At 40.2% G+C, this 24284-nt stretch overlaps 3 protein-coding genes across 17 annotated transcripts in view; 2 read left to right on the top strand and 1 right to left on the bottom strand.

Annotated features, from left to right (window-relative positions):
* LOC109528586 (membrane-associated guanylate kinase, WW and PDZ domain-containing protein 3-like) overlaps positions 1 to 1599 on the top strand; it is a 105605-nt gene extending 104006 nt beyond the window's left edge. For both annotated transcript variants that reach the window (XM_019891383.1, XM_019891382.1), the window contains one exon: positions 16 to 1599. In XM_019891383.1, the coding sequence (XP_019746942.1) occupies positions 16 to 908 (893 nt within the window). In that variant the 3' untranslated portion in view covers positions 909 to 1599. The remainder of the gene's footprint in view (positions 1 to 15) is intronic.
* Positions 1600 to 3951: 2352 nt separating this feature from the next.
* LOC109528591 (tyrosine-protein phosphatase non-receptor type 22-like) lies at positions 3952 to 13620 on the bottom strand. Of its 5 annotated transcripts, none has more exons than XM_019891398.1 (23): positions 13373 to 13620; positions 12029 to 12137; positions 11775 to 11851; positions 11571 to 11666; positions 11175 to 11213; positions 11023 to 11094; positions 10835 to 10894; positions 9766 to 9908; positions 9017 to 9083; positions 8849 to 8926; positions 8688 to 8774; positions 8119 to 8593; positions 7536 to 7613; positions 7424 to 7474; positions 6058 to 6138; positions 5895 to 5966; positions 5553 to 5689; positions 5454 to 5481; positions 4988 to 5065; positions 4770 to 4876; positions 4655 to 4679; positions 4489 to 4557; positions 3952 to 4398 (listed from the first exon to the last, which is right to left on the bottom strand). In XM_019891398.1, exons 1-23 carry the CDS (start codon positions 13472 to 13474, stop codon positions 4337 to 4339), a joined length of 2193 nt encoding a protein of 730 aa, XP_019746957.1. In that variant the 5' UTR covers positions 13475 to 13620; the 3' UTR covers positions 3952 to 4336. The 5 variants fall into 5 exon arrangements, with proteins under 5 accessions (XP_019746957.1, XP_019746959.1, XP_019746958.1 ...); XM_019891400.1 differs by having other exon boundaries at positions 7424 to 7456; positions 13373 to 13619; XM_019891399.1 differs by lacking the exon at positions 6058 to 6138 and adding an exon at positions 6239 to 6319 and having other exon boundaries at positions 7424 to 7456; positions 13373 to 13619.
* A 1405-nt stretch (positions 13621 to 15025) lies between these two features.
* Positions 15026 to 24052, top strand: LOC109528603 (membrane cofactor protein-like). 10 transcript variants are annotated; one of them, XM_019891425.1, is made up of 13 exons: positions 15026 to 15138; positions 16109 to 16208; positions 16282 to 16470; positions 16940 to 17039; positions 17531 to 17607; positions 17683 to 17862; positions 17938 to 18117; positions 18943 to 18993; positions 19165 to 19188; positions 19296 to 19343; positions 20057 to 20141; positions 21046 to 21159; positions 23443 to 24052. In XM_019891425.1, the coding sequence occupies exons 2-12, from the start codon at positions 16148 to 16150 to the stop codon at positions 21116 to 21118; spliced, it is 1068 nt and encodes a 355-aa protein (XP_019746984.1). In that variant the 5' UTR covers positions 15026 to 15138; positions 16109 to 16147; the 3' UTR covers positions 21119 to 21159; positions 23443 to 24052. The 10 variants fall into 10 exon arrangements, with proteins under 10 accessions (XP_019746984.1, XP_019746986.1, XP_019746987.1 ...); XM_019891427.1 differs by having other exon boundaries at positions 21046 to 21106; XM_019891428.1 differs by lacking the exon at positions 21046 to 21159.
* Positions 24053 to 24284: the final 232 nt, after the last annotated feature.

Raw genomic sequence — 24284 nt, forward strand, 5'->3', positions numbered from 1 at the left:
CTCCTTGTTTCCCAGGTTCAAAGGAAAACGCAATCATTCCAACCTCAAGCTTGCCCAAACATTCTGTAACTGACGAGCAGCTATCATCTCCAGCCTCTCCATCCTCTGTCTCCATCTCGGAATGGTCCCCATCTTCACCCCCGGTAACCATCTCTGATGACTTCTCCAGAACAGAGCTGTGGTCAGTGGGCTCGCCTGCCACAGGGAGGGAGCATGCACGTCAACCTAACAGATTAAGAGGACAGCAGGTTTCCACCAAGCGTACCACCAGTCCTGGCACACACGCCAGGAAAACAAGCCGCAGTGACTCCAAGAGAGCGACTGAAAGCGGAGCAGATCACGCCAACAGGTCCCACAGCCCCAAGAAAACAGAGCGGGGATCCTTGGAGGACATGAACAGTCTTCGAAAGCACGAAGGGAAGAGAGACCATCACTCCTCCAGCCCCAAGAAGAGTCCCAAGAGAGAACATGACCCTGCTGTGCCTTTAAGGAACCAGGAGGAGTCCCAAAGCCCGCGCCGCCCAGCGGGCCAGCAACCGGCCGGGGAGGGGCGAAGGTACAAGGATGAGTCTGCGGCCCATTGGCAGGAGAGAGGCACTACGGAAAGTGATCGACACAGGAGGGGCAAAAAGGCTGAACAAGAGGCAATGGCACAAAAGTCACACGTACACAGGGAGAGGTCGGGATCAGGTGCCGAGACGCTGAACCGCAGGAGTGTAAAAGAGAAAGAGAGTAGGTCCCAGAAGTTGCCTGAAGATGGGAGTAAAAAGGACCCCAGGGGGTCCAGCAGTAGCATCCAGGACCCTGGCTGCAATGGCATGTCCAGCAGCAAGAAGCCTCCCATCACGCCGGGGCCGTGGAAGGTTCCCAGTCCGAGCAAGATCCAGTCTCAGGTGGACACAACATAGAAAGCATCTAGTCAATCATGGACCATGATTTCCTTTCACCCAGTTTTGCCTGGCTCAGTTTGCCAAGGGTGATGTGTGTTCCTCCATGCACGCTGAAATCTGCTTTAGAATCTGAATTTGTTTTGTTTTTTGTTTTTGTTTGTTTGTTTGTTTTTGGGGGGGGGGTTCATTTCAGAGTCCAGTTTGAAGGAAACTGACCTATTTCCCCATTCACTGTGAGACTTGGATGAAGGATCTGATTTTAGTCACTGTGAAGGTTCAAGGCACATTCTTGTGCTGGCTGATTCTCCGTTGATTGTGGATGTATTCTAGGTGTTGGACAAGTCATTTTGGTGTTTTTTGACAACACTATTCCATTGATGAGCTGACCGCTTTCATACTCATCTGAGGTTACGACTCTCATGATCTTGTCAACATGTTGACAGCTTTTGTGGAGCTTCTGAAACACCCATCAACAGACACTTGTGCTTACTGTTCTCGTATTTGTTTCATCTGTGTTGATATTAATGTAACTTATTGAAATGGTAACTGTCAGTAAACATGCTAAGTCATTTCACTTGTCAGGTCTTAAAGGTAGGAAGAGGGTGTGTACATTACCAGTTTAAAATGACAAGTGTGCGACAAAAAAGGTTTTGGCAATGGGGGGGAAATCTATTATAGCTTGATCTGCCTACATTATATACACACACACGCACACACAAAAAGGGAAATTGTGATGTTAAAATTGCTAGTGAACAGGTCCTGAAGGTTTGACAACTGCAAGAACTGCACAATCTATACCTTCTGTAATCCATATGGGTCAACTTTGCAGCTCTGTGTTTTTGGTCATGTGGCTACCATGTGTTTGCAAGCTTTTCCATATCGCTGTTGCGTTGACTTAATATACTGGATCTGAGCGTTATTTATCAAAGTGTTTACTACATACTGACATATTTTAGATGAATGGAATTAACAGAACTTGATTGTAAGAAGTGACGGCTCTGACTTCAGCATTCTTAAAACAATGCTGATATACCGGTACTGTTATCACTAGAAATATGGCCACCACAGCAATTAAATGTTTTTTTTGTTCATCTCACATTTTATTTGCCACTAAATTGCTCCCAACAAGTCAAAAATCTCAAGTCAAGGTTTGTTCTTTAAATTCTTGAGAATTGACAAAAATGTGATTATTATACACACCATAAGCAATTATTTTTTTGAGGTTTTCATCCAGATTCAAATATATATATATGTAGAGAGAGAGAGAGAGAGAGAGAGAGAGAGAGAGAGAGAGAGAGAGAGAGCGAGAGAGAGACAGAGAGAGAGAGAGAGAGAGAGAGAATGATTTCTGATCACAGAATTTGGGACATGAAATTTTTCAGTCAGGTGTTAATGTGTTGAGTTCCTCTGTGACTCATCATTGACTTTGTCTGAGAATGACTCGAATGGGAGTGGAAAATTACACAATGTTTATCAAAGGAAGTCAACCAGTGGCCCACGTTCTATAAATAACCTCTCTGTGGACTTATTGGGGTGATTTTTAACCTGCACTGATGTTGCTGCTCTTGAACACTGTGTTGTCTGGTGACTCGCACACTTTAATTCACACGCTTGTTGCCATGTGAAGCATCAGACTGCCTGTTGAAGGATGTACAGAAGAACCTGTCTGTGGCATCACTCAATTTTTTTTTTTGTGATCTACGTTGTTATGGTCGACCCCTGTACTGTTTACCGTGTATTCCATTAACACGTATGAGACTGTGGCCTTGGATCGCTCAAACACATTTAAGAAATATATAGTTTTCACGTCACAGTTAGTTGTAAATGTTTTTAAATTGTACAGCACCTGTATAAATCTTTGCCGTCATGCAGAAAAACTATCTATCATCTGTACATTGTTTCATTATTTTTGTAAGGGAACTGACAGGAAAAGATATAAAATCGGTGAAAAAAAATAACCTTGCATTCTGATCATGCACTGATGAATAAAGGTTTACTGAATAAACAGAAGCATTTGTTTGTTGATATGTTAAGATCGGTGGTAGCAAACATTCAGACGTGACCTTCGTTTCTCTTAAAAACATTCAAATGAATAATGTTTTCATATAAGATAAGAAAATAACCTTTATTTGTCCTACAATGAGCAAATATATGCATAACAAAGATGTGACTTCAATTTGCAGTTAGTGAGTTACAATAGAATTTAAATTGTTATCAATACTGATCAAAGAAAAAAAGAAAATGTAATAATGTAATAATACAACATAATCATAATATACAGTACATACTATTATAACCTTGTTTTATATATATATATATATATATATATATAAAATCAATATCAATCTATATTTCACGTTATTGATCAATGACCCTAGGTGGAGGGAGGGCGTTCTGTCGCATCCTCAATGACGTCCCTTGTACAGAAGCGAACGTGAGCGTTTGTACGCATGCAGTTCAAGAAAAACTGCATCTCCCGTGATGCTTTTCGACATTAAAAGACAGCGAGATCAACTGAAGCGGCTCGTCTCATGCGTGCGCACTGCGCAGAGGAAAGCAATGAGTGGACGTTTGAAGCAGCATGTTGCGCGGACAAGAGATAGAGAGAGAATTGCTCCCTTAAAGGGGAAGTCAACTCCAAAATTTTCTTCTCAGTAATATGTTCTACGCGCCTTGCCTTGTCTACACACAGCCCTCTGAGTAATATTGCCTTTGCAGCATATGAGTGAAGCAGCAAAATCCACTCGTTTTTAGCCATCTCAAGGAGCGGCCATTTTGCCACTTCCTGTTACTGGAAAATTACGTCACGGTTGCTCAGGGCTCAGGTATCAACCAATCACATCTCACCTGTTTTCTGAAGCTGAGCCATGATTGTTTGTTACTGGGCCAATTTCAATGATGCTTGAACACATGCATGGAATGTGTGCTTTGACCCTCGTCCTATTTTGACAAAACCTTTTCACAGACATGTGTTTGACACCTGAGAGCTGTTTAATTACATTTTTGGGGGAAAAAAAACTTAATTCTTCAGAAAGCCCATCAACAACCATGGACAAATGAATGAGTTAATGTGCTCAAAAAGAGGTTTAATACACTTCATAAATTGAAACCAAAAGTGTCCACGTTCCAAAAAATGTATTGAAAGACATTTCGTGCTGGGAGTGGACCACCCTGTGATGTTGAAGAAAATATGTAAAATAGAAAATAAAACTGGGGCCTCATCAATTTCTGCTGGAGCATTGACCCCCTGAAAAAAGAACAACAAATCCACTAGTCATGAGGCATAAACACATCAAGTTATTAACATGGAATCTGCTGATGCTTTTTAGATGAAGTCTTAGAGAAGTGAATTTCAGGAAATGTCCATCAGGTGGGTCTAAGTGACCACTAATGACAGAACTAATCGTCAATATTGAGAGAACTTGACTTGGAAAGAGGAACATATTTTAGAACCAGCTTTGTGGATAATTCCGGGGTCCTTTTGGCTTCCCTAACCTGTTCCCAAACCCTGTGGAAAGCAGAACAAAACAGAAACGGTTTTGCACTGAAATGAAGCAAACAGATAAGTATGATGTTTAAGAAGATGGCCTGGGATTACCAAATTTAAAAAATGAGGTTACAACTCCCTTTGGAGGTGATGGCAGTAGACCCGGAGTCGCTGGCTTTGCTGAGAAGGTGATGGGATTTATTTTTATTGAACACTTTTAAGATATTTCTGTTTTGTCACTAAGGATATTTTTGTGTTTTGAATGAGCATTACTCACTTTTTTGCTTGTCTCTGAACAATTTCTGCAAGGGATAAAAAGCATCCAGTGAGCCAGCATGCATTTTTTGGGTGGAGATTTGTGTGTGTGTGTGTGTGTGTGTGTGTATATATACCTTTTTGCAGGATGGGGCCTTCTCATTGCTCTTTTCTGATTTATCTCCTGACATCACACCATCAGCGAACGAGGCCTTTTGGTTCACATCGCACTCTGCAACTTGTGCTGATGAGCGAAAAAAAGAGCTGATAACATTGTAACATGGAGGTTTTCTAACCAGGTGCATGGCAACTCGGTTCTCTGGTGTGCAGCTCCTTAAAGGCTGAAGATACTCACCACTTCCTGCCTCAAGAGGTGTATGTGACAGCCACGCTGTAGTCAGTGGCTCTGTACGAGAAATACAATGAGAAAAACCTATACATGATGGGTATTAATAGATTGCATAAAATCTGAATCATTTCAGGGGTTACCCTTATTCAAAACATTTTGGTTAATGATCTGTTTATTATTGGATACACAATTACACATTCAATGACAAAAATGTTGAGTTAAAGTCGCATTGATAATGTCTTTACCTTTCCAAATCATTATTTCATTTATTATATGAGCAGATTTTTGTTCATCTTCTGGTTGCATCCATTCATCCATTTTGGATGAAAGATGGACTGCACCATAGAGGGGTTGTGAGTCATTCATGGGGATTATTCATATTGTCTCTGAGTGTGGAACCGAATTCATGCTGAGTGTTCCATTTGACCATTTTTATTCTCTTTACTTTCACTGACCTTGACAACATTCTTACCTGAGAAAGTCATTTTTACTCTCAGGCTCTGCAAGAAAACAAGAGCAATAGGTTTAGGGTTTCTCGATGTCTAAGATTACAAGAACACAGTACACTTACCTTACTTCTCGCCCAAGGCTTTGTTTCTCGCTCAAATGAATCGGCAACTCGCTCTGAAGTACCTGACCACTCTGAGGATGTGCCAATTCTGTTCAGGTTTGCTGCCGGTGTGACCTCTGGCTGACTGGCAACAGGAGCTGCGTGGTCCATGAGAATTTCATCTTTTAATACAATCATCAGCCACAACAGTATGGCCACTTGCACAGCATGATATCAAATACAAAAGAATACAGCTCTTGTATTAGATATCGTTATATCAGGTAAGTGCTTAAAATGTCGTGATTGTTCACTGTATACTATTTGTTCAAAAGACATGATTGGTGACATTGTTACAAAAGACACCTTGATGAGAAGCCAACTCGTATGATTCTGGAGTTCTGTCTGGAAGTGACGGTGCAGGCGTAACGGGACTTTCTAGGGATATACACAGTGGTGTTTATTTGAGACATTTGTGCGATCGCTCTTTTATGTTATATTTCTTTCATAAAATGATGCCAGATCTTACCCCTGGGTTCACCCTGCACAGCCTCGGCAACCCCGCTCGGTGGAATGGTGATAGTTAGCCTTTCTGAGGAATTTGAGTCGTCTAAAGACACCACAAAAAATATGTCACAAAACCACGGATGTCTTTAAGGTAATCGCTCTTTTATGTCATATTACTTTCATAAAATGATGCCAGATCTTACCCCTGGGGTCACCCTGCACAGCCTCGGCAACCTCGCTCGGTGGAATGGTGATAGTTAGTCTTTCTGAGGAATTTGAGTGTTCTGAAGACACCACAAAAATATGTCACAAAACCACGGATGTCTTTAAGGTGAACTTGCTATTGTACAAAGGCATATTGAGTAGATTAGGGGTGATTTTTTTTTCACAAACGCACATACAGTCAAACCTTGGTTTTCGAACGTCTCTGTTCTCGACCAAATCGATTTTTGACCAGAACATTCGAGTTTTTTACGCCTCGGATTACGACCGAAAACCGGTTTTCGACCAAACTGAGCAAACCCGAATATGCCACTTGACTCCTCTCGGCTTTCTTACACGAGGAAGTGATGCTTCCTCGTGTAGCGTTCATTGTGAGCAGACGTGTTTGTTGTGATTTACGCAAATCTGATTATTAGTATTAGCCCCTCATCATGGGCTAATAAAATCGTTTCGGATTTCGAACAAATAGCTTTTCGAACAGCCTTTTGGAACTTCGAAAACCGAAGTATGACTGTACTTTCAAGTTCTTAGAGACACGTTTAAAAAACATTGAAGAAACATTGTCCACGAAAAACGGTTGGTAATGGGAGAAAAAAATCACAGAACTTGGAAAACCTAATGATGAATTAAGACACGTTAAAAACATTGAAGAAACATTTTCCACGAAAAACGGTTGGTAATGGGAGAAAAAAAAATCACAGAACTTGGAAAACCTAATGATGAAAACAATTAAATAGAAAAAGTCGAACATTTGTGTATCCGCGGGTGCCGAACTGATTGTATTATCACCAATCACCGCTAGATCGCAGACATGTCTTACATTCACACTGCAGGGTGTGATGCCCAATTCAGAATTTTGGTTAAATCTCTGCTTTTTATATACTCGTTCATGTTGCAAAAACAAATGCGACCTCAAATGTGAATGCAACCCGTCCATGATGTGACACGCATGTGCATGAAGCACGACATCGAGTGACGTGTACCAAAAAGTGGCCCCCTCCAGCATTTTAATTGCTTAACCCTGGATTAGAAGATTTTGTGGTATTCGATGGAAAATGGGCAGAATGCCATTGGTTAATTGAACACTCAGTTGTGCTGAGAAGTGAATATGGATGTGAATGGTTGAGTGGTGATCAGTGCAGGGTATACAGTATCGAGCCTCTCACCCAAGTCATCTACGTTGGGCTCCGTGCAGCTTCCTTGGGACAGAGTAAGTGGTGTAGAAAAAAACGTATGGCTGTATAGATCGACGGAGATGTTTAACCAGCTGATACCAACCTGTGTTAACAAATAGCTGATAGGACTCAGGGGTTCGTTCGGGCAGAGGCGGAGGTACATCTACATCAGTATGAGCTCCTATTGAAATTAAACCAAAAAAATAAAAAGTGCATCAGTTACTACAAGCACATTTGGAATGATGTCCTTGAAATGTAACAGGTTTCTTTTTTTTTATATTAGCCATCATCCATAACGTTTAAGTAATACTGACACAGATATGTTTGCCTTTGTCTGTGTGATCTAGGTTTCTTTTTTTTTTTATATTAGCCATTCATCCATAAAGTTTAAGTAACACTGACACAGATATGTTTGCCTTTGTCTGTGTGATCTTATGTTCTATAGCACCTGCCACAGGGAAGGGGGTGGAAGAAATTGAGCCTGTCAGGATTTCATCTGTCATTTCAAATACCGGTAAATTCAAATATTGCTATAAAGTGGGACAATGAAATGAAAATTTGGAGCAGGGTTGAGAAAGCGTCTATAAGGGCACTGACCAGCTTACACAGGAGATACAATGGATTGTTGCACATCCTTGTAGAGTACGCTCACGTCGTGTGAGACTAAACAGGGATTGACCACTCACCAGAGGTGACAGTTGACTCAGACTGCAGTGTGTGGTCATTCAGAGACGATGAGGGATGACTGAAGATTGGACCAACTGTCCATGGCTTTCTCAAAGTTACTGCATTGTCAAACGGGGGGCTGTCAAAGTAGGGGTCCTCCACCAACAGACAGATGGAGGCTGCTGCTGCAATGGGTGAAGCTGGAGGCTTGGGTGATGGAATGTCGTCACCCTGCCATATGTTCTCCACTGCAGCCACTTCTTGGCCAGTGTGAACCCCATTCTGTAAAATTTCCTCTTGGCGGGACGTTAGGGCTCCGTGAAGGAGTTGTGGTTGATCCGGCGGATTGTTTCTATCTTTAAGATGACCTTCTGGAACAGAAGGACCCAGTTTCTGTTTCTGTGGTGTGTTGTTCATTTCCTCATCACAGATGCGTTGGCATTGGAGCTTCTGATTTCCAAGATCTTGCTCCCTCATAGATGCTCCCCTGGTCAGCTTGGTGGTTTAACAAAAGAATACGAGTCAGAAATCCTGATGGAATATTTTTTGAGTGTTATCTCCTGTGAGGGTTGTGCTATTTGTTGATCACCTGATTTTTGCTGCTCTGTTCATCCATGGATTGCAAGTATCTCTCAAACAGTAACCTGATGACACTATAGACTAATTCATACTGTTCCTAAGGTTAAGAAATGTGAAAAAAAAAGTGCTTTATAGATGCGTATACAGATGAACAAAAAATATGGATGCTACCTTGGTTTGAACCACAGATGGCCTTTGGGTTCTCATGGTATGAACCAAGTCACATATATTAAAATCTGGGGTGATTGTCTAAAAAAACAACAAGCAAACAAAAAACTCAATGCTATGATCATCTTTCATGATTAAATAAAGAAAGAGCTGCAGGGAGACATTTCTGACCTCTTTCTTGAGGAGGTTCCAAGTATAATCGATGATGCATAGGACTCCCGTTCGACCACATCCAGCACTGAAACCACAGCAGCCATGAGGACTTCAACAACACGCAACGTGTGACACTTTAATTGACAAAAACAGTATGTTAAGTTGGAACAACTTTCAAATATAAATTCGTAACATTTATGGCAACAATGTTGGTTAGCAAAACAAAGCAAGCAAGTTGTTTGCTCCAAAAATGATTTGCTGAGTTGCTTTTTCTGACCTGTTTAAGTTGAGCATGAAATCAAATCATCTGGATCCAGATACATTTTTTGGTAGACTACGCATTGGCACACCTTTTTTTTCCAGTATAGCATCTCCATAAAATAAAAGAGTGGATATATGAACAAAATATTGATGAAGGCTGTAAACAGTCTTGATGTGGGTAAAACCTGAATGGAAACAGGTTGTTGATTTCCTGTCTTTAAGAAATAGGAGGGTCTTTACACCTCAAGCTGAGAAAGGACATAAGATCAACACAAATCAACCACAAGAATAGAAGCACCTCAGCAGTCTAATGAGTTGTGTGGAAAATCGGAAAATTAACATGGAAATAATGGTCTTCGTCGTTTTTTTTTTTTTTTTTTTTTTTTGTCGTTATAGTTTGCAGTTCTCCTGAAACTGACAATAAACACTTTGAGAATTAGGCTTGTCAATTTTTTTTGTAACAGCATCACTTGAAGATGTTGTTACTGTAGAATGAAAAAGCTGACCTGCAGTGGATGCACAATGGGATGTCATCATGGGACTGATAGGTACGCATCTCCTCCAACAAGTCCAAAATGGAGGGAATAGAATCTGGCACTCCATGATCTGGCCAATTAACATAGTGCAACTGTTTCAATGTTCGGTGTTGCTGGAGAAAGTTGACACACGGAAGACAAAAACACGGCAAACTATTATTCAGAACATATCAGCAATATCAAATCACATTTGGCCAACAACACTGGGCAGCACAATGTTTGGTGAGTCTGACAGCTGTTTTTATCTAATATTGGGGTGCAGAATCCCGATCTGACCTTGTTTTTTCTCTATGACGTCATGTTTTTGAGCAATGGTATTCTTGTTTTCTTAAAAAAGAGGAAATAAATGTGGATGTAAATAAAAGACTATGATGAAATCGTTACAAGCTTTGAAAACTGAAAAAAAAACCAAAATAAAATGAAACAAACTTACAAAGTGAAGAGAAAAGCCAGCCCTTATCCTCTAAACTCCAGCTATGCTAGCTTTCTGTTTACAGATATTGATCGTGCTGACCTATTGGGAGTTGTTCACACCTCTCACCGCACTGTCTCACTTGTGACTGCACAGCCCAGTTGCAACGCAGCTGGGGATGAATCCAATCGGAATCAACTCTCCTTACCAGAAGCTAATTGGGAAAGTTTTTCTTATCTGGAGAGTAAGCTGTCGAGTAAAAAAACTTGATGTGCAAGGTAAAAAAAAAAATACCGGTAACTGCAATTTTGGAATCAGACAATTTTCGTTTTAATCAGCATAAAAATCCAATACAACAGATTTATTTTTTTGAAATTGTTTCCGCAGTACCGTCTCTTTGTTATCACAATTGTACACGCTGAAAAAAATGGTCTGCTGAATTTACTCAATTTTGTCAAGTGATTGCACAAAATAAAATCAGCAGAATCCAGATATTTTTTGGTATACCATACATCTCCTTCTAAAATATGTATTATTCTGTGAAACCACTCAGCGAAATTAAATGGATTACATGCAACCAGCATTTTTTTCAGTGCAGTACATGTGGGTATCGTCATCATCACTTACATTGTCATATGTCAATCTTAATGTCCTCGTCAGATAGGCTCCTTTGTCTTCCTCACAATCCTATACAGAAAAACCAAACGAGTGCCTTCAGTTTTGCTGCTCACTTTTTGTTTGTGGAATTAAAAAAAAAAAAAAAAAAGAATAAATTTGAAGGCCTGGTAATAATCATTAGAGGGGAGAATACTCACACAGTCCACGATGAAGGGCCCACATGCCTTTGACTTCTCCTCCTTATGCGGCCAATAACGCTCACATTTTTTCTGCAAAGAACATAAAATGCTTAGGTCATGCCCGAGAAATAAATAGAAACAGAAATATCATTGGGAATCTTTTTTTTTACCTTTCCCATCTCAAATTCTCGGCAGGCCATTACTATAACCTAAGGAAAGCAAAAAACAAAAAGGAAAACTGGCGTTTAAAGGTCTTGCATCCGGGTTCTTTTTATTATGATGATTATTGCCTCCACCATGAAAGTTGAGGCAAGAGATTAGTTTTGATTGTCATTCGTTTAGTCATTCACCATCAGTCAGTGTGTTCGTCACAGAAGTTAGTCAGTCATGTTGACAATTGTTCTGGCCAAGATTTCAATTTACGATAGAGTATCCTAAACCACATGGCAACGGTAGATGAGGTCAAAAGAAAAACTTTAGAAAGCCTTTTGATGGTGATTGAAGGAATCAAAGACAAAACAAGTCACTGTATTGCTTGTCCGCAGATGGTAATAAGTGGCTTGTACTTTTATGTCATACTCCCACAGCATCCTCAAGAAGTCCAGAACTGTGTGATGTAGTGGACCCTGAGTAGCAATGTAAGCCTTGGTGCCTGTCACTCCCTGCACATAAAAACACAGCCAAGTCACATTAAGTTCACATACCGGTACTTAAAACGTACAGAAAATATGAACACGATGATCATACTCTGTCAGTGATATTTGGTTTACCTTTATGAAACTGGCATTAATGTAGTCAGTGTCATCTTTGGAGGTGGTCAACGTGAGCTTCACTCTGCTGTGGTCAACTAGGAAAGATGTTATTCAACAACAACATCAGGCAAACGTAACAATTCGAGAGGCAGCTCTGTTGACCCCCCACAGTTGGCCCAGTTATGTCAAACTACGGTAACTTTCGACGTAGTGATGCAAAATAACATGAAATATTTCATTGTCCATCATTATAGGCCTGGAATGAAGCTTACATGGAAGGATGTCCTTGTATCTGTTCTTCTTGATGTTTTCCTGAGTTTCTGCTGAATTGCTCGTGTAGGTCTTGTCATCACGGTATTTAATTGACTGGTTTCTCAACCTCTGCGGAAAAAAAAAATTGTGAAAATGTTTGCATGACACACTTTTTATTATTGTAGTATTTCTGTCTTTGGTAGGAACATCACACAATTGTGGGCAGTGTAGGAGATGAATCATCTGCGCGTGATTAGAATCAGTGACTTATTTTACTACAAAACAGACAAACTGAGAGGACTTCCAGTTGCATTCTACCTTGTGAAAGCTTTACCATATCACTGGATCATGGTTGCCACGATTTTTAAACACTGGCCCTGTTGTTGGACAGCCTCTTTTCTCAGATCTACGGAGCCTGGAATTGAACTTGTATTTGTTGAAAAAGAAGTAACAGAAGTGTAGTTTATTTCCCCTGGAGTGGTGGGGGATGTGATGGCATGACAGTTGAGCGCCTCTGGCATATGACTTGTTGTCATGGCCGCCGCTGGGCGATGATCATTTCTGTTGATTTGATGTCTACAAAACATTTTATGATGTTCTGTACATTCTGCTCTCACTCTCCGTCTGTTGAGTTCTATTCTGATGACATGCACTCTTGCAAAGCTCTAAACTCACACGGTCTCCCTTTGTGCTGCCGATTTTATGTTTGACGCTTCAGACTGTTTGTCATTTGCCATTTCATTTAATACCTAACTGCCAAGGTGAAACTTAATCGGCTCACACGCACAAATTCAATGTCAAGCGTTATAAACAGGTACCCGTAGGCCGCTGCAGGCATTGTAGGGTAAATTGAACACATGGGTTAGCGAAAGAAGAGTTGTAGGCGGTGGCAGAATCTAGACAAAATACTCCCTGTCCAACAATAGACAGCCTCGAGGTTTTGTTTCACACTATTACATACTGTCAGTTTTAGTTGCCTTCATAATGTTTTACTAGCACCGACTATGTCTCTCATCAGCACTGTGACTACCATGATTTATTTTTTTTGAACATTTTAATCTGACGAGGCATCCACGGCAATCATGGCATGACACGTTTGCCCATCCTCCCCCCAAGTTGTCTAACGAACAAATGGGCCTGCTGTGGGATGATTACATATTGTCAATCTGAAAGCAAACACTTTGAGCGTCTTCCTTCCGTTATTGAACGGCATGAAGAGGAAGCATAGTGGTGTTTTTAATAGAATAGTTAGCCTACTTCTCTAAAGTTAATCATCTTACATCGCCTTCAGAAAACTGGCCTTCACTTGCAAATTTGCTGCAGGCTGTTTTGGAATACGTAGTGCATTATAAGACCTCACTCACCACAAACTCCTTGTCCTCATTGTCTTGTCTCTCCAATTTGTTCAGTAGGTTCCTCACTATGCAGGCCTTCTGCTGCTCCATGACTGCATGCTCTGTGTCCATAACAGCCTCAGTTAACCATTCATGTCAGGACATTGATCCACGGGTCTCGGACTATTGGGACACCAAGAGTCTTGCAAAGGCCTGCTGTCACTGCCGCACTTCTTTACTGCAGTTTGCACGTCAAGGAACTAGGGTGAAAGAACAAGGAAGTTCATGGTTTCTGTGGTATATCTCACTGGGTCCTAAAGTCACTCGATGCAGTCAGTATTACAGAGGGGAAACGCGAAGAACCAATTCAGGGCACACAAGAGGAGTTTAGGAATGTATAGATTGGGATGTATCCTGAAGATCTTGAACAAATGGATATCTCAGAGCAATGATTTGATTCTCTACAGTGCTAACATTTCCACTGTTCGTGTATGTTCCTCAACTTCACTATTGCAAATCAGCGTTTTAATGGTAGTGCAAAGCACATAATAATCATTGTTGAATGGACCAAGCCAAATGATCACATCAAAGTTATTTTGGTGTTTTGACCTCTGCATAAACTATGTGTTTACTCTTCATAAGGGTTGATGTGCTTGTAATATTTGTGACACCTGGTTGCAGCCTTGTGAACTATCAACAACTTGAACAAATTTTATAAGATATCATTAATTTGACTGCATTTGGTTGTAGTTATGGTGGAGTGATTTTAAATTGGATAGGCATGGTAGACTGCTGAAGGGAACGCTTGCAAACATAAAGACATGACATGATTTGAATACCCCCTCTACACTATCTCATCACCATTAATTAGAATCGATAAAGCCCTCTGACTTGAAAGTTATGCATTAAAAAAATGGGTTTTCTCCAGGTACTCCGGTTTTCTCCCCCAAAACATGCACAGCAGGTTAATGGAACTCTCTAAATTGTCCCGAAGTATAATTGTGAGCATGAATGGTTGTTTGTCTATGTATGCCCTGGAATTGGCTGGCAACCAGTTCAGGGTGTACCCCGCCTACTGCTTGAAGACAGCTGGGACAGGCTCCAGCATGCTCACGACTCTCATGAGGATCCGCGGATTACAAAATGATGAAGGTGAGTTGAGGGTGTGGAGCATTATGAGCCCATTTCACAAGGTGCATATTCATCAAATAACCCATTTATGACTATACCAACACAAATGATTCATGAACAAAGATAGGAAAGCATTCTACACATATGCAGTTCATTTTCAATGGCTTAGTCATGTACATATGTAAAGCAGGTCGGCCACCCAAGTAATTCTTCACAATGTTGGCAAGATACTGATTCATAAATATGCACTTAAATATTGTAATACAGTATTTGTAGTTAGACTATCCAAAACTAAGATATGACACATACATCACAATTGGTTTAGTACGCTGTGGGATTGCTCCTAAATTCATAACTGACTTCGAGTTTAATAGTATAATTCTTGGAAACTTATCAGCCTCTGTAACGTTGCCTTTATTGCTTTATAGCTCACGATTGGTCAAGAAGCCCCACCTAAAACAAAGATTGGGTCAAAACGTACGTCACTAATCTCATTGGAGAGTTTATCAAACGTCTGTGGTGAGTTGACAAATCCTGAGCAAGAGGCCGAGTGACGTCGATCAAGTCACGTGGTCACCTCGCCTTTTTCCTGTTTAACAATTTCGAGTTATAAATTCACCATCTTGAAAGCAGCATTTCCGATTGGGACCATTGATGACCTTCGGGTGAGTCAAATACCCACCGGATTCTCTTTTGTTTGGTCTGTTTTTTTGTTTTGACCAATTTTTGAACAAGTTAGCATTGCGATGTTGTTGGGCATATCGCACTATCTTTGGCAGCCAGAAACCAGAATGTTGGTTTATGTTTTGCTAGCTGACAGCAACTAATTCAACCTTGCACTGAATTTTCGCAGTTCCGAAGAAATATTTCCGACACCACGATGTGTTGTTCAATACGTATAAGTCAATGTGGTTTAGTACATTTTCCCTAGGGTGTTGATGAAATAATTCAAATGGAACGTGTCCACAGAGCTTATCGCTAGCTAGTAAGTTTGATGGCTGTGTGTCGTAGGTCTTGACATTTACCTTTACCGAATAATAAATTCGTCCGTAACCGCCAAACAACGACCTTTGCCCTTAAAATTCACTCTTGTTTGGATCGTATATTTCAACCTTAAATGAACATCGGTTGTCCTGTGTGCGTGTTTGGGTGTGTCTGTCCTGTGTAAAGGCATCTAAAACGCACAAAAGTAAATGTATTAACACTTCGAGATGAATTAACAGGGGCTGCTTTAAATCATTCATCCTCGAGAGTTTCTGAAGTTTACTTCGCCCAGACCAAAACGAAATGTTTCCTGCTTTTTAAAACAGTTTTTGGGGGGATAGTACCCTTTTTCTGTTTCAACATTATTATTGTGTCCATTTAGATGGTCAGATGAGGGGATTTTTTTTTGTGGTGAAACTGTATACTGTACAATGCTGTTCTCCATTAAATCAAACACACTTGGGTATTGTTTGTTGTTTGTTGTAACTATTGGTATAATTGTGCGGAGCCTTCTTCCTACTCTCCTCGCAAACAAAAACAATAAAGAGACGTCTCCTCTCTTCCATTCTATAAGTGCATATTTGTCAATTTATATTATAAACCTGACGGTTATGACACTGAACTATTGTCTTTTTTTTTTTTTTTTTTTAGTTTTAACAGATATGTTTCGTCCCCTGGTCTAAACCAATCATGGACGTCTCCTCCTTGTTTCTGCTACCGTTCTATCTTGGCCTTGCCATGATTGCTCAAGGTGAGTGGCAGAGGGTGTTGGAGGGCTGTCAACATTAGCATTGTTCTAATTGTTTCTTTTTATGCAATTACAGCTCAAGAATGTTCCAGACCTACACTCGGCAACAACATGAACCTGAGGGATGATGACATACTTAAAGATATATTTCCAGATGGGAGCAAAGCTAATCTTGCCTGTGCTGTGGGTCACGTGCAGGCTGGGGGGAGTCTATCTATTACCTGTACAGCTGGTGCCTGGAGTCCTGTGACACTGGAATGCGAGAGTGAGTTGTTTTGTTTGAATTGATTTTTATTAATTGAAATGAATTTGCAATGTATGGTAGTGTTTTGTGATTTAAGAATCCTGAATAATTAACCATCATATAAATTCGGGTTGCATTTTTCCAATGAGGCTATTTGATGTGCATCTCATTTCATAGGGTGACATACGATTCAAGAAGGGTTCATTTTTTTTAAATTAAGAGATTTTAATAAATTCAGTGGGATTGCAATTTAATGCACTCTGTTTGAGAAATGATGCAATGAGTCGTTTGTTGTCATTTTACAATATGAATGAACACATCATTACTGTAATTGCAGCAGTTCCTTTAAAGACTATTCGATACGTATCTTAATATATTTTAAAGTGGACTGATTTGATTTGATGCACTAGCAGCTTTGAAATCAAAACCGATTTTCTTATTCAAACTTTTTTTTTGCACCCCAATTATCTTTTTTTTTTTTTTTCTTCAGGGAGGAGCTGTGGTGCTGCAGAAGAATTGTCGAATGGATATCTTGATTATTCTGAGGGGATTCAGTTTGGTGACAAATTATATATCAGTTGCAAAACAGGGTAAGAAAAATCATTGCTAACTTTGTGACTTGTGTTGTTGTTAGATTGTATGAAGGAGTATTAGGCCACACATGAGGTGGGGGGGGCGGTGTTCATGGTATTGCAATAGATACTTGATTTGTGCTGTGAAAGAAATTAAATAAAATCCGAGATTATAGTATACTGTAGTTACAATTTTGTGGAGTGATTTCCCACATTGATGGGAGCAGACCCGTGACTACTGTCTGTATTGAGACCTCACATATAAAATCAGAGATAAGAGAGTTATCTCTGATTTTTTTTGTTTTTGTTTTATTTATACATTTTTTTCAGTTCTGATTTTTGAATCATTTATCTACTGTTTATGTGTCCTGCAATTGGCAACCAGTGAACCATGGCCAAAATCAGCTGGAATAGACTCCAACTCACTTGTTGGCCTAATGAAGACAAGCGCTCTTGGAAATAGATGGACATCTAATTGAATTTCAACTCGTGTTTTCTTACCTGATTAGTTACATATTGGTTGGTGAACCTGCCCGCATTTGTTTGGCCAGTGGGAAGTGGAGTGGCCACCCACCATCATGTGAAGGTATTTGACTTCAGTAGCTTGATCAATCATGACTCTGCCAATGACTTTTTACAATTTGACACTTTTCACTTGCAGTGGTGACCTGTGAACCCCCGCGGGATTTGGCTCAAGGCTCTTTCAGCCCTATACAGGACATCTACAAATATGAAGACTTTGTACAGTACATGTGTATCAAAGATTATGTCCTTAATGGATCCAAAGCAGCATCATGTTCTGCTGATAGACAATTCAAACCTGATCCTCCTGTTTGTGTCAGTGAGTGTTTCCTTCGTACCCACCTCCCCATTTTCCAGGATAATCAGAAATCTGATTATTTCTTCTTTCCTGCAGAGGTGAACTGTGTCGAAATCAAAATTGAAAATGCCGAGGTGCTCTCAGGTGCTCGGCCCCCATATGGGCACATGGCATTCGTGACATTCCAGTGCAACTCTGGATACAAGATGGTTGGATCTCCCACCGTGACGTGCGACATAAACAGCCGCTGGTCACCAAAACTTCCAACTTGTCAGCGTAAGTCCTTTCACGGTCCCACAGCATGAAGAGGAATCTCACACCGAAATGGAAGTTTTTTTCTCCATTATAGATGCATGCCGTCTGTTAGGCCACCTGTGTGTTTTTGGTAAACCCATTTCAGTGCTTATGGTTGCACCACGTGGACCTCCATTGACCGATGATTGATGTTAGAAGACAAAGTTTAGCTAAAACGTGGACCATTGTCACATGAACGAAATAGACTAGTCAATATTTTCATCAAATCTTGAAAAATGTTTCACCCAAAATGGCTGAGACAAAATGAAAAAGTCATACTCATTGAAACATGACAATACGGGGCTCAAGACTGCCCCGAAATTAGTTGCATTTTGCCCCTAAAATTTGAGACAGTGCAAGTCAATTTTTCACGTACTCGCACATGTGCGACCACAACATGTTTTTTTTTTAATTATTTTTTAACATATGTTAGATAAAGAAGCATCCGTTTTTCACTGCGGTGTAATTTTCTGCATTCAATGGACACACCCACCATTTGAGAGCACGGTTTTGAAACTTGATTTGAAATACCTAAAATGTTTGTTTTCACTTTTCAGGGACTTCAACAGATTTCTACATCTAACATTGTCCGAAGTGCTGCTATTATAAGATAACCTTTATTAGTCTCACAATGGAGAAATTTCCAATTCACAGCAGCAAAGTTATGAAAGGAAGAAGTAGAAGAACAAAAGAAAGGAGCTGCTGTAAAGGCAGCCACTCTCGAACTAATTCAGTACAATACTTTAAAAAGAGGTGACGTGACCATTTGCGATGGACATGACACATTTTCTTTCTTTGCTTCTACAGGAATAGAAAGGCCAACGACTGCCAAACCTGTTGACAAAGGGACACCAACAGGTACCTGTCTAAATATGGTAGAAAAGCGCATGACATATATTGCTGTTCTTTCTTCAAAGCCTTTAAATTTAATTACTTTGGTTCGGACATGAACCATATGAGTTGGTGTAAATCTTGAGAAATATTGTTTCAAGCAAAATTGTGCAACATGCATTTTTGTGTCCATTTCAGCCATTCCTCCGACACCAGATGACAGTAAGTCAGAGTGTCTTCTGTTTGAAATCTTTGAAGTGGGGTATAATGAGTTTCTTGTAAACTGCTGTTTTGCGCATTTCTGACACAGAGCTTTTTTTCCTTTTTAGAAAATGGTGGTAATCATTTGGGGATGTCTCTGGGTATTGCTTTTGCAGGTAAGTTTCCATTCAGAGTTATAAGCACATACAACACTTGTGTTATTTCAACAAGGTTCTGTATTTATTAGATTGGGGTCTGGCTGTTCCATGTATGGCGTGCATATTCTTGAATTAAGTTTCAGTTCCACCAAACATGGTCAATGAACTTCGTTACAGTACATGCAAAGTCTAATGAGGCATGTGCAGTTTTGATTATGTGGGGTAACGACATTGCATTACTATAGCCCTCCTATCCACTGCAAATGTTTTTGGCGACCACTAACTTAAAGGTTCTGACAACAATATACACTTCACTGGTTATTGTTTCCAAAATAGCCTTAAGCACAGAGTAAATCCCGAGGTTCTCATACTTGTTGCACTCTGCACTGTGAAATTGTTTGTGCAGTATTAGTTTTCAGAAATCTGTCGTTTTATATTGTTGTCGTTGCTCTGCAAGTTTATGCAGAAATCCGGGTACAGCAATTCCTGAGGGTTCACATACTCACTCTTGCAACTGTGACAAATAGTTGCATTTAGTTCTGATTTCTCTTTGACACACAGTAAACTTCCCATACTATATTCTGTATTCCTTCTCCTTTTGATTCATACACCATGTAACTTGGATATTGATTTTAATTCAAAGTATGCACTGTGTGTTTGTGTGTGTGCGTGTTGGATTGATCATTCAGTCAGACTTGATTGTTGTTTTTTTTTTTTCTTTGTCATCAAAGTCATCATTGGACTAGCTATCATCATTATCGTTGGATGCTATTACTTTGGAGGCCTTACATTCATCAACAAAAAGAGCAAAAATGGGTAAACTGTTCTTTTTGTAGACTCTAAATTTGCCCAGAGGTGTGAATGGGAGTGCATTTGTCTGTGGATGGATGGATGGACGGGTGGATGGATGAATGAATGAATGACTGAAAACACTCCAAATATGCAGACTAACCCTTTCTGTGGCTCTGTTCTTTTTACGGAATTTCAGGCTTTTACAACAACTCTACTCGTATCTCTGTGCCTTCTTACCCTTTTTTTTCAACTCCTCTTTTATTCGTGACACCAGTGCTGGAACAGCTTTGAGGTTACGATGTTCGAGTTCCTAGTTCAGTGTAAATGAAACTATGTTGGGTGGATAGTCTGGAAGAATAAATGTATTGGCTCTTACCCGAAGTAGGCCGATTGTGTAAAATAAAAGCCTTTTAGAGTGCAGGTAAATAAAGTTATTGTATGTTTGTTGTTCAAATGAGAACTTAAATGTTACTATTGTGTCACGAAATCAAGAAAATACAAAATCAATGTCCACTATGACAATGCATTCACAGGCTTTGAATGCTGTTTTAGCTAATTAGAAGCCTGACATTAAAAGTGGTGGCAGCGCATTCTGGATAGCTAGCCTGCTGCACTTTGTTGGCGATAGGAAATCCCAGGTGTGGTCAACACATGCAAGATGGTGTGCTCATGAGCAATTATTCATCACGCCATTCCTGATTACAATATTTTGTTATCGTTTATGTCGCCATTAACTTAGCACTTCAACACATTTCACTCACTGCTAATTGGCGATAGTGGGGACACCTTTCTGTGTTTGCAGTCTATCTTTTGTTGTGTGCATGTCTCTGGGAGCTCTTAGTTTCAACTTTTGTCGGCTTCTTTTTTTTTTTTTTTTTTTTGCCTGCTCATGTGTTCATACCAGTGACTGCCCATTATTGAATTGCAGCTATCGGAAAGGTCGCTCCAATGATGTGGCTACCACAGATGGGGAGGGAGTGGTGCTCTCAGTAAGACACTAGGTGCTGCTGAGAGCTTGCTCCAAAAGGATCGGAGCGGCAGGGTCAGTTCCTTTTGTTTTTGTGTTGCGTGTATAGTGTGGTACGGCAAGATCAATTCCTTTGATTTTTGTTGTATACTGACTGATATTTGGGTTGCAGTTCAAAATATGAATATGAGACAGAAGCCCAGCTTTTATTTAATAGGATTTACATCTCAATGGTAAAAAAACTCAGCACAATTTGTTTGACAGCCACTTTTCAGGTGAGCGAAAGTATTGGAAATGTTTCAACATTGAATTTTTGGTGCAATAACCACATGCAATAACTGCCATCAAGCCCGCGACTCACTGATGCCTCCATACTGTAGCATTCTAATTTGAAATGCTTTTCCTGGCCTTTGCTGCAGCCTCTTTCAGTTCTTGTTGTTTTCTGGCGATTGTCCTTTCAGTCTCTTCTTCCACTTTTCCCCCTGATGAAGTTCTTTGCTGTGTTAGTAGTGTGTTTTGGGTCATAGTCTTGTTACATTTGCGATTGGCTGGCAACCAGTTCAGGGTGCACCCCACCTACTGCCCGAACTCAGCTGGGGTAGACTCCAGCACGCATGCGACCCTTGTAAGGATAAGAAGATTAGAAAATGGATGGATGTCTTTGTTGCATGATGATGCTGCTCCTGATTTGTTTGGATGCATTTTTATGCAAATCGCCATGCAAGCCCCAGCCATGACATTGCTTCCCAGATGAGGGCGTGTGTTTTGGATCATTAGATCAAGCAGAGCCTTTCTTTCTCCATACTTTGGCCTTTCCATCACTTTGGTTGAGGTTAATCTTGTTCTCACCAGTCCATAAAACATCTCTGCACATGTTTGTAAAATCCAATCTAGCCTTCCTGTCGTTTTTGCTGATGAGTGGTTTGCATTTTGCGATATGATCTGTGTATTTCTTCTGTCAAAAGTCTTCTTTGAACAGTGTATTGTGATACCTTCACTCTTACTCTGTGGAGCCTGGCAGTGTTGTTCTTTCTTGTTCAGGACTTTCCAATTGTTGTATTAGGGCGGCAATGGCTCAGAGATGAGAGTGGGTCGCCCAGTAACTGGAGGGTCCACTGTTTGATTCCTGCTTTGTCCAAGTCATGTGTCATTGTGTCCTTGGGCAAGACACTTCACCCACTTTGCCTCCAGTGCCACTCTGGTGAATGTTTGGTGGTGGTCAGAGGGGCCAAAGGCACACACTGGCAGACACGCTTATGTCAGCCTGCCCAAGGGCAGCTGTGACCCCAGAATGTAGTTTACCGCCACCAAAGTGTGATTGCATGAATAATGTATCAATTTTGAGCTCTCTGCATGTCCGGTTGTCTGAAAAAGGTGCCATAAAAATCTGAGGCAGTTTATGAAGATTGGCTATACCCAATGTTTATGCCAACTCAATGATCATTTTCCCCTCTTCTCTCAGCTTCAAAATGGTTTGCTTTTCTACCATTGACAGCTCTCTGGACTTCATATTAACAGCAAATGCAGTTTTCACAAGTGAAGCCCAAAGCCAACAACAATCTGAAGGGCACCACCCGTTTGTCACATGATCCCACACTTTTGCTCACTTGAAAAGTGGGTGGCTTCAAACAAAAGTACGCTGTCAAGAGATATTTTTACACATCTAGATGTAAATAGCATGAAATAAAAGCTGAAATTAAGAACTTTTGTCTTATGTTTATCTTTTGATCTGAAACACAAATGTCTTCAGTATCCAATACAGCACAGGTGTCAAACTCAAGGCCCGGGGGCCAGATCTGGCCCGCCGCATCATTTTATGTGGCCCGCGAAAGCAAATCAAGCATGTCAAGTTCCATGATGCTTGCTAAAGTCTGAACCAAATTTCAAATTGTCATATGTAATCCACAGTAACAGTCATTATTTTTGACTTCTGATTTTAAAACTAGTTATCCATCAATTTGTTGTGCGCTGTGTATGTAATATGTGGAGGTGATTCAACATTTATATGGGTTCCCAAAATTCATAACGGCCCTCCAAGGGAAACCGTAACTACAATGTAGCCCGCAACAAAAATGAGTTTGACACCCCTGCAATACAGTATCCAAAACAATACAGGAATTGACCCTGCCATTCCAAATACTTTTGAGGGGACTGGTAATCGACTTCTCATTCCCACACTGCAGTGGGATTTCTTGTCCATGGTGTATCAACATTGTTTTGAGATGTTCATCCTCAATCCCGCTCCCCCTGCGCTTATTGTGTTGCTGTAAAACATTTTTTTTTTTTTTTTTTTACAGGAATGCGGACCATTTTTCACATACTGTATTGTAATTTATTTGGTTCTTTTCTTCTTCACAGTGACCATAGGACCCCTGCTGGCACCACACTGCTAGAAATGGAAAGAGAATTGTAACCAATGTCTGTGTCCGGTGGACATCACATTAGTTTCTCATGACAGAGCAGTAACACCTTTCAGTTAGCACTGTGCTTGAGTTCTGTTTTTTGTCAGCGCTTTTTTTTTTAATGCATACCATTTTCCTCACTTGCAAATATAATTTTTTTAAAATGGCTGACAAATTTCCACTTACACTCTAAAATGCAGACAGTACATCATGGGTGTACATATATGGGGAAAATATCTTCGGACATGTCATATTTTCTCCAAATGTACTATTGGGATTTCTGAGGAGGAAAAGGCGTATTCTTTATGCCTTCATGCACTTCCAAGTGTTTTAGCTTGTGGAAAAGATGTATTTATTGTGTACTGCCAAAGACTTGCAAAGTTATGTAGCCATTGTTTGTCAGTCGCAAGCGGTTTTGCTGTGGCTAAGACAAAAAAAGATTGATGTAATGAATGTATTGTAAATTGACATTTACTGAATGGCTTTGACACATTTTCCCAGATTTATTGGCTTAAAATCAGCTTTTGTTTTCGAAGCTAAATGAAATTAAAAAAAAATAAATTTGCCATCATGTTTCTGGTGGGGTTTTTTTTCAACAATTTTGAACATGCATAAAGAGAGTACAGTATTTCACAGTAACTTGTTGGGGGGGGCGGACAGTAAAATTCAGATCATCAAAAATATCAAAGGGACAAAAAAAAAAAAAAACAATTACAGTACAAGCAATCAATCCACCATATGTAATATCTTACCTGCGTATGCATTGAAAAATGATTAGTGGGAAGTATAAACTTTCTT

The sequence above is a fragment of the Hippocampus comes genome, unplaced genomic scaffold (genome assembly GCF_001891065.2).
Source record: "Hippocampus comes isolate QL1 unplaced genomic scaffold, H_comes_QL1_v1.1 scaffold174, whole genome shotgun sequence".
NCBI lineage: Eukaryota > Metazoa > Chordata > Actinopteri > Syngnathiformes > Syngnathidae > Hippocampus > Hippocampus comes.

What these genes read in the sequence shown, in the direction of transcription:
- LOC109528591 (XM_019891398.1), bottom strand. Translation starts at nt 13,474, where the DNA reads ATGGACACAGAGCATGCAGTCATGGAGCAGCAGAAGGCCTGCATAGTG. An exon ending in TGAGTCAACTGTCACCTCTG is followed by an intron (nt 7,614 to 8,118) that starts GTGAGTGGTCAA and finishes TAATTTCAATAG; the next exon opens with GAGCTCATACTGATGTAGAT. An exon ending in AGTAAAAATGACTTTCTCAG is followed by an intron (nt 5,066 to 5,453) that starts GTAAGAATGTTG and finishes CATCATGTATAG; the next exon opens with GTTTTTCTCATTGTATTTCT.
- LOC109528603 (XM_019891425.1), top strand. Translation starts at nt 16,148, where the DNA reads ATGGACGTCTCCTCCTTGTTTCTGCTACCGTTCTATCTTGGCCTTGCC. An exon ending in CCACCCACCATCATGTGAAG is followed by an intron (nt 17,608 to 17,682) that starts GTATTTGACTTC and finishes TTTCACTTGCAG; the next exon opens with TGGTGACCTGTGAACCCCCG. An exon ending in TGACAAAGGGACACCAACAG is followed by an intron (nt 18,994 to 19,164) that starts GTACCTGTCTAA and finishes TGTCCATTTCAG; the next exon opens with CCATTCCTCCGACACCAGAT.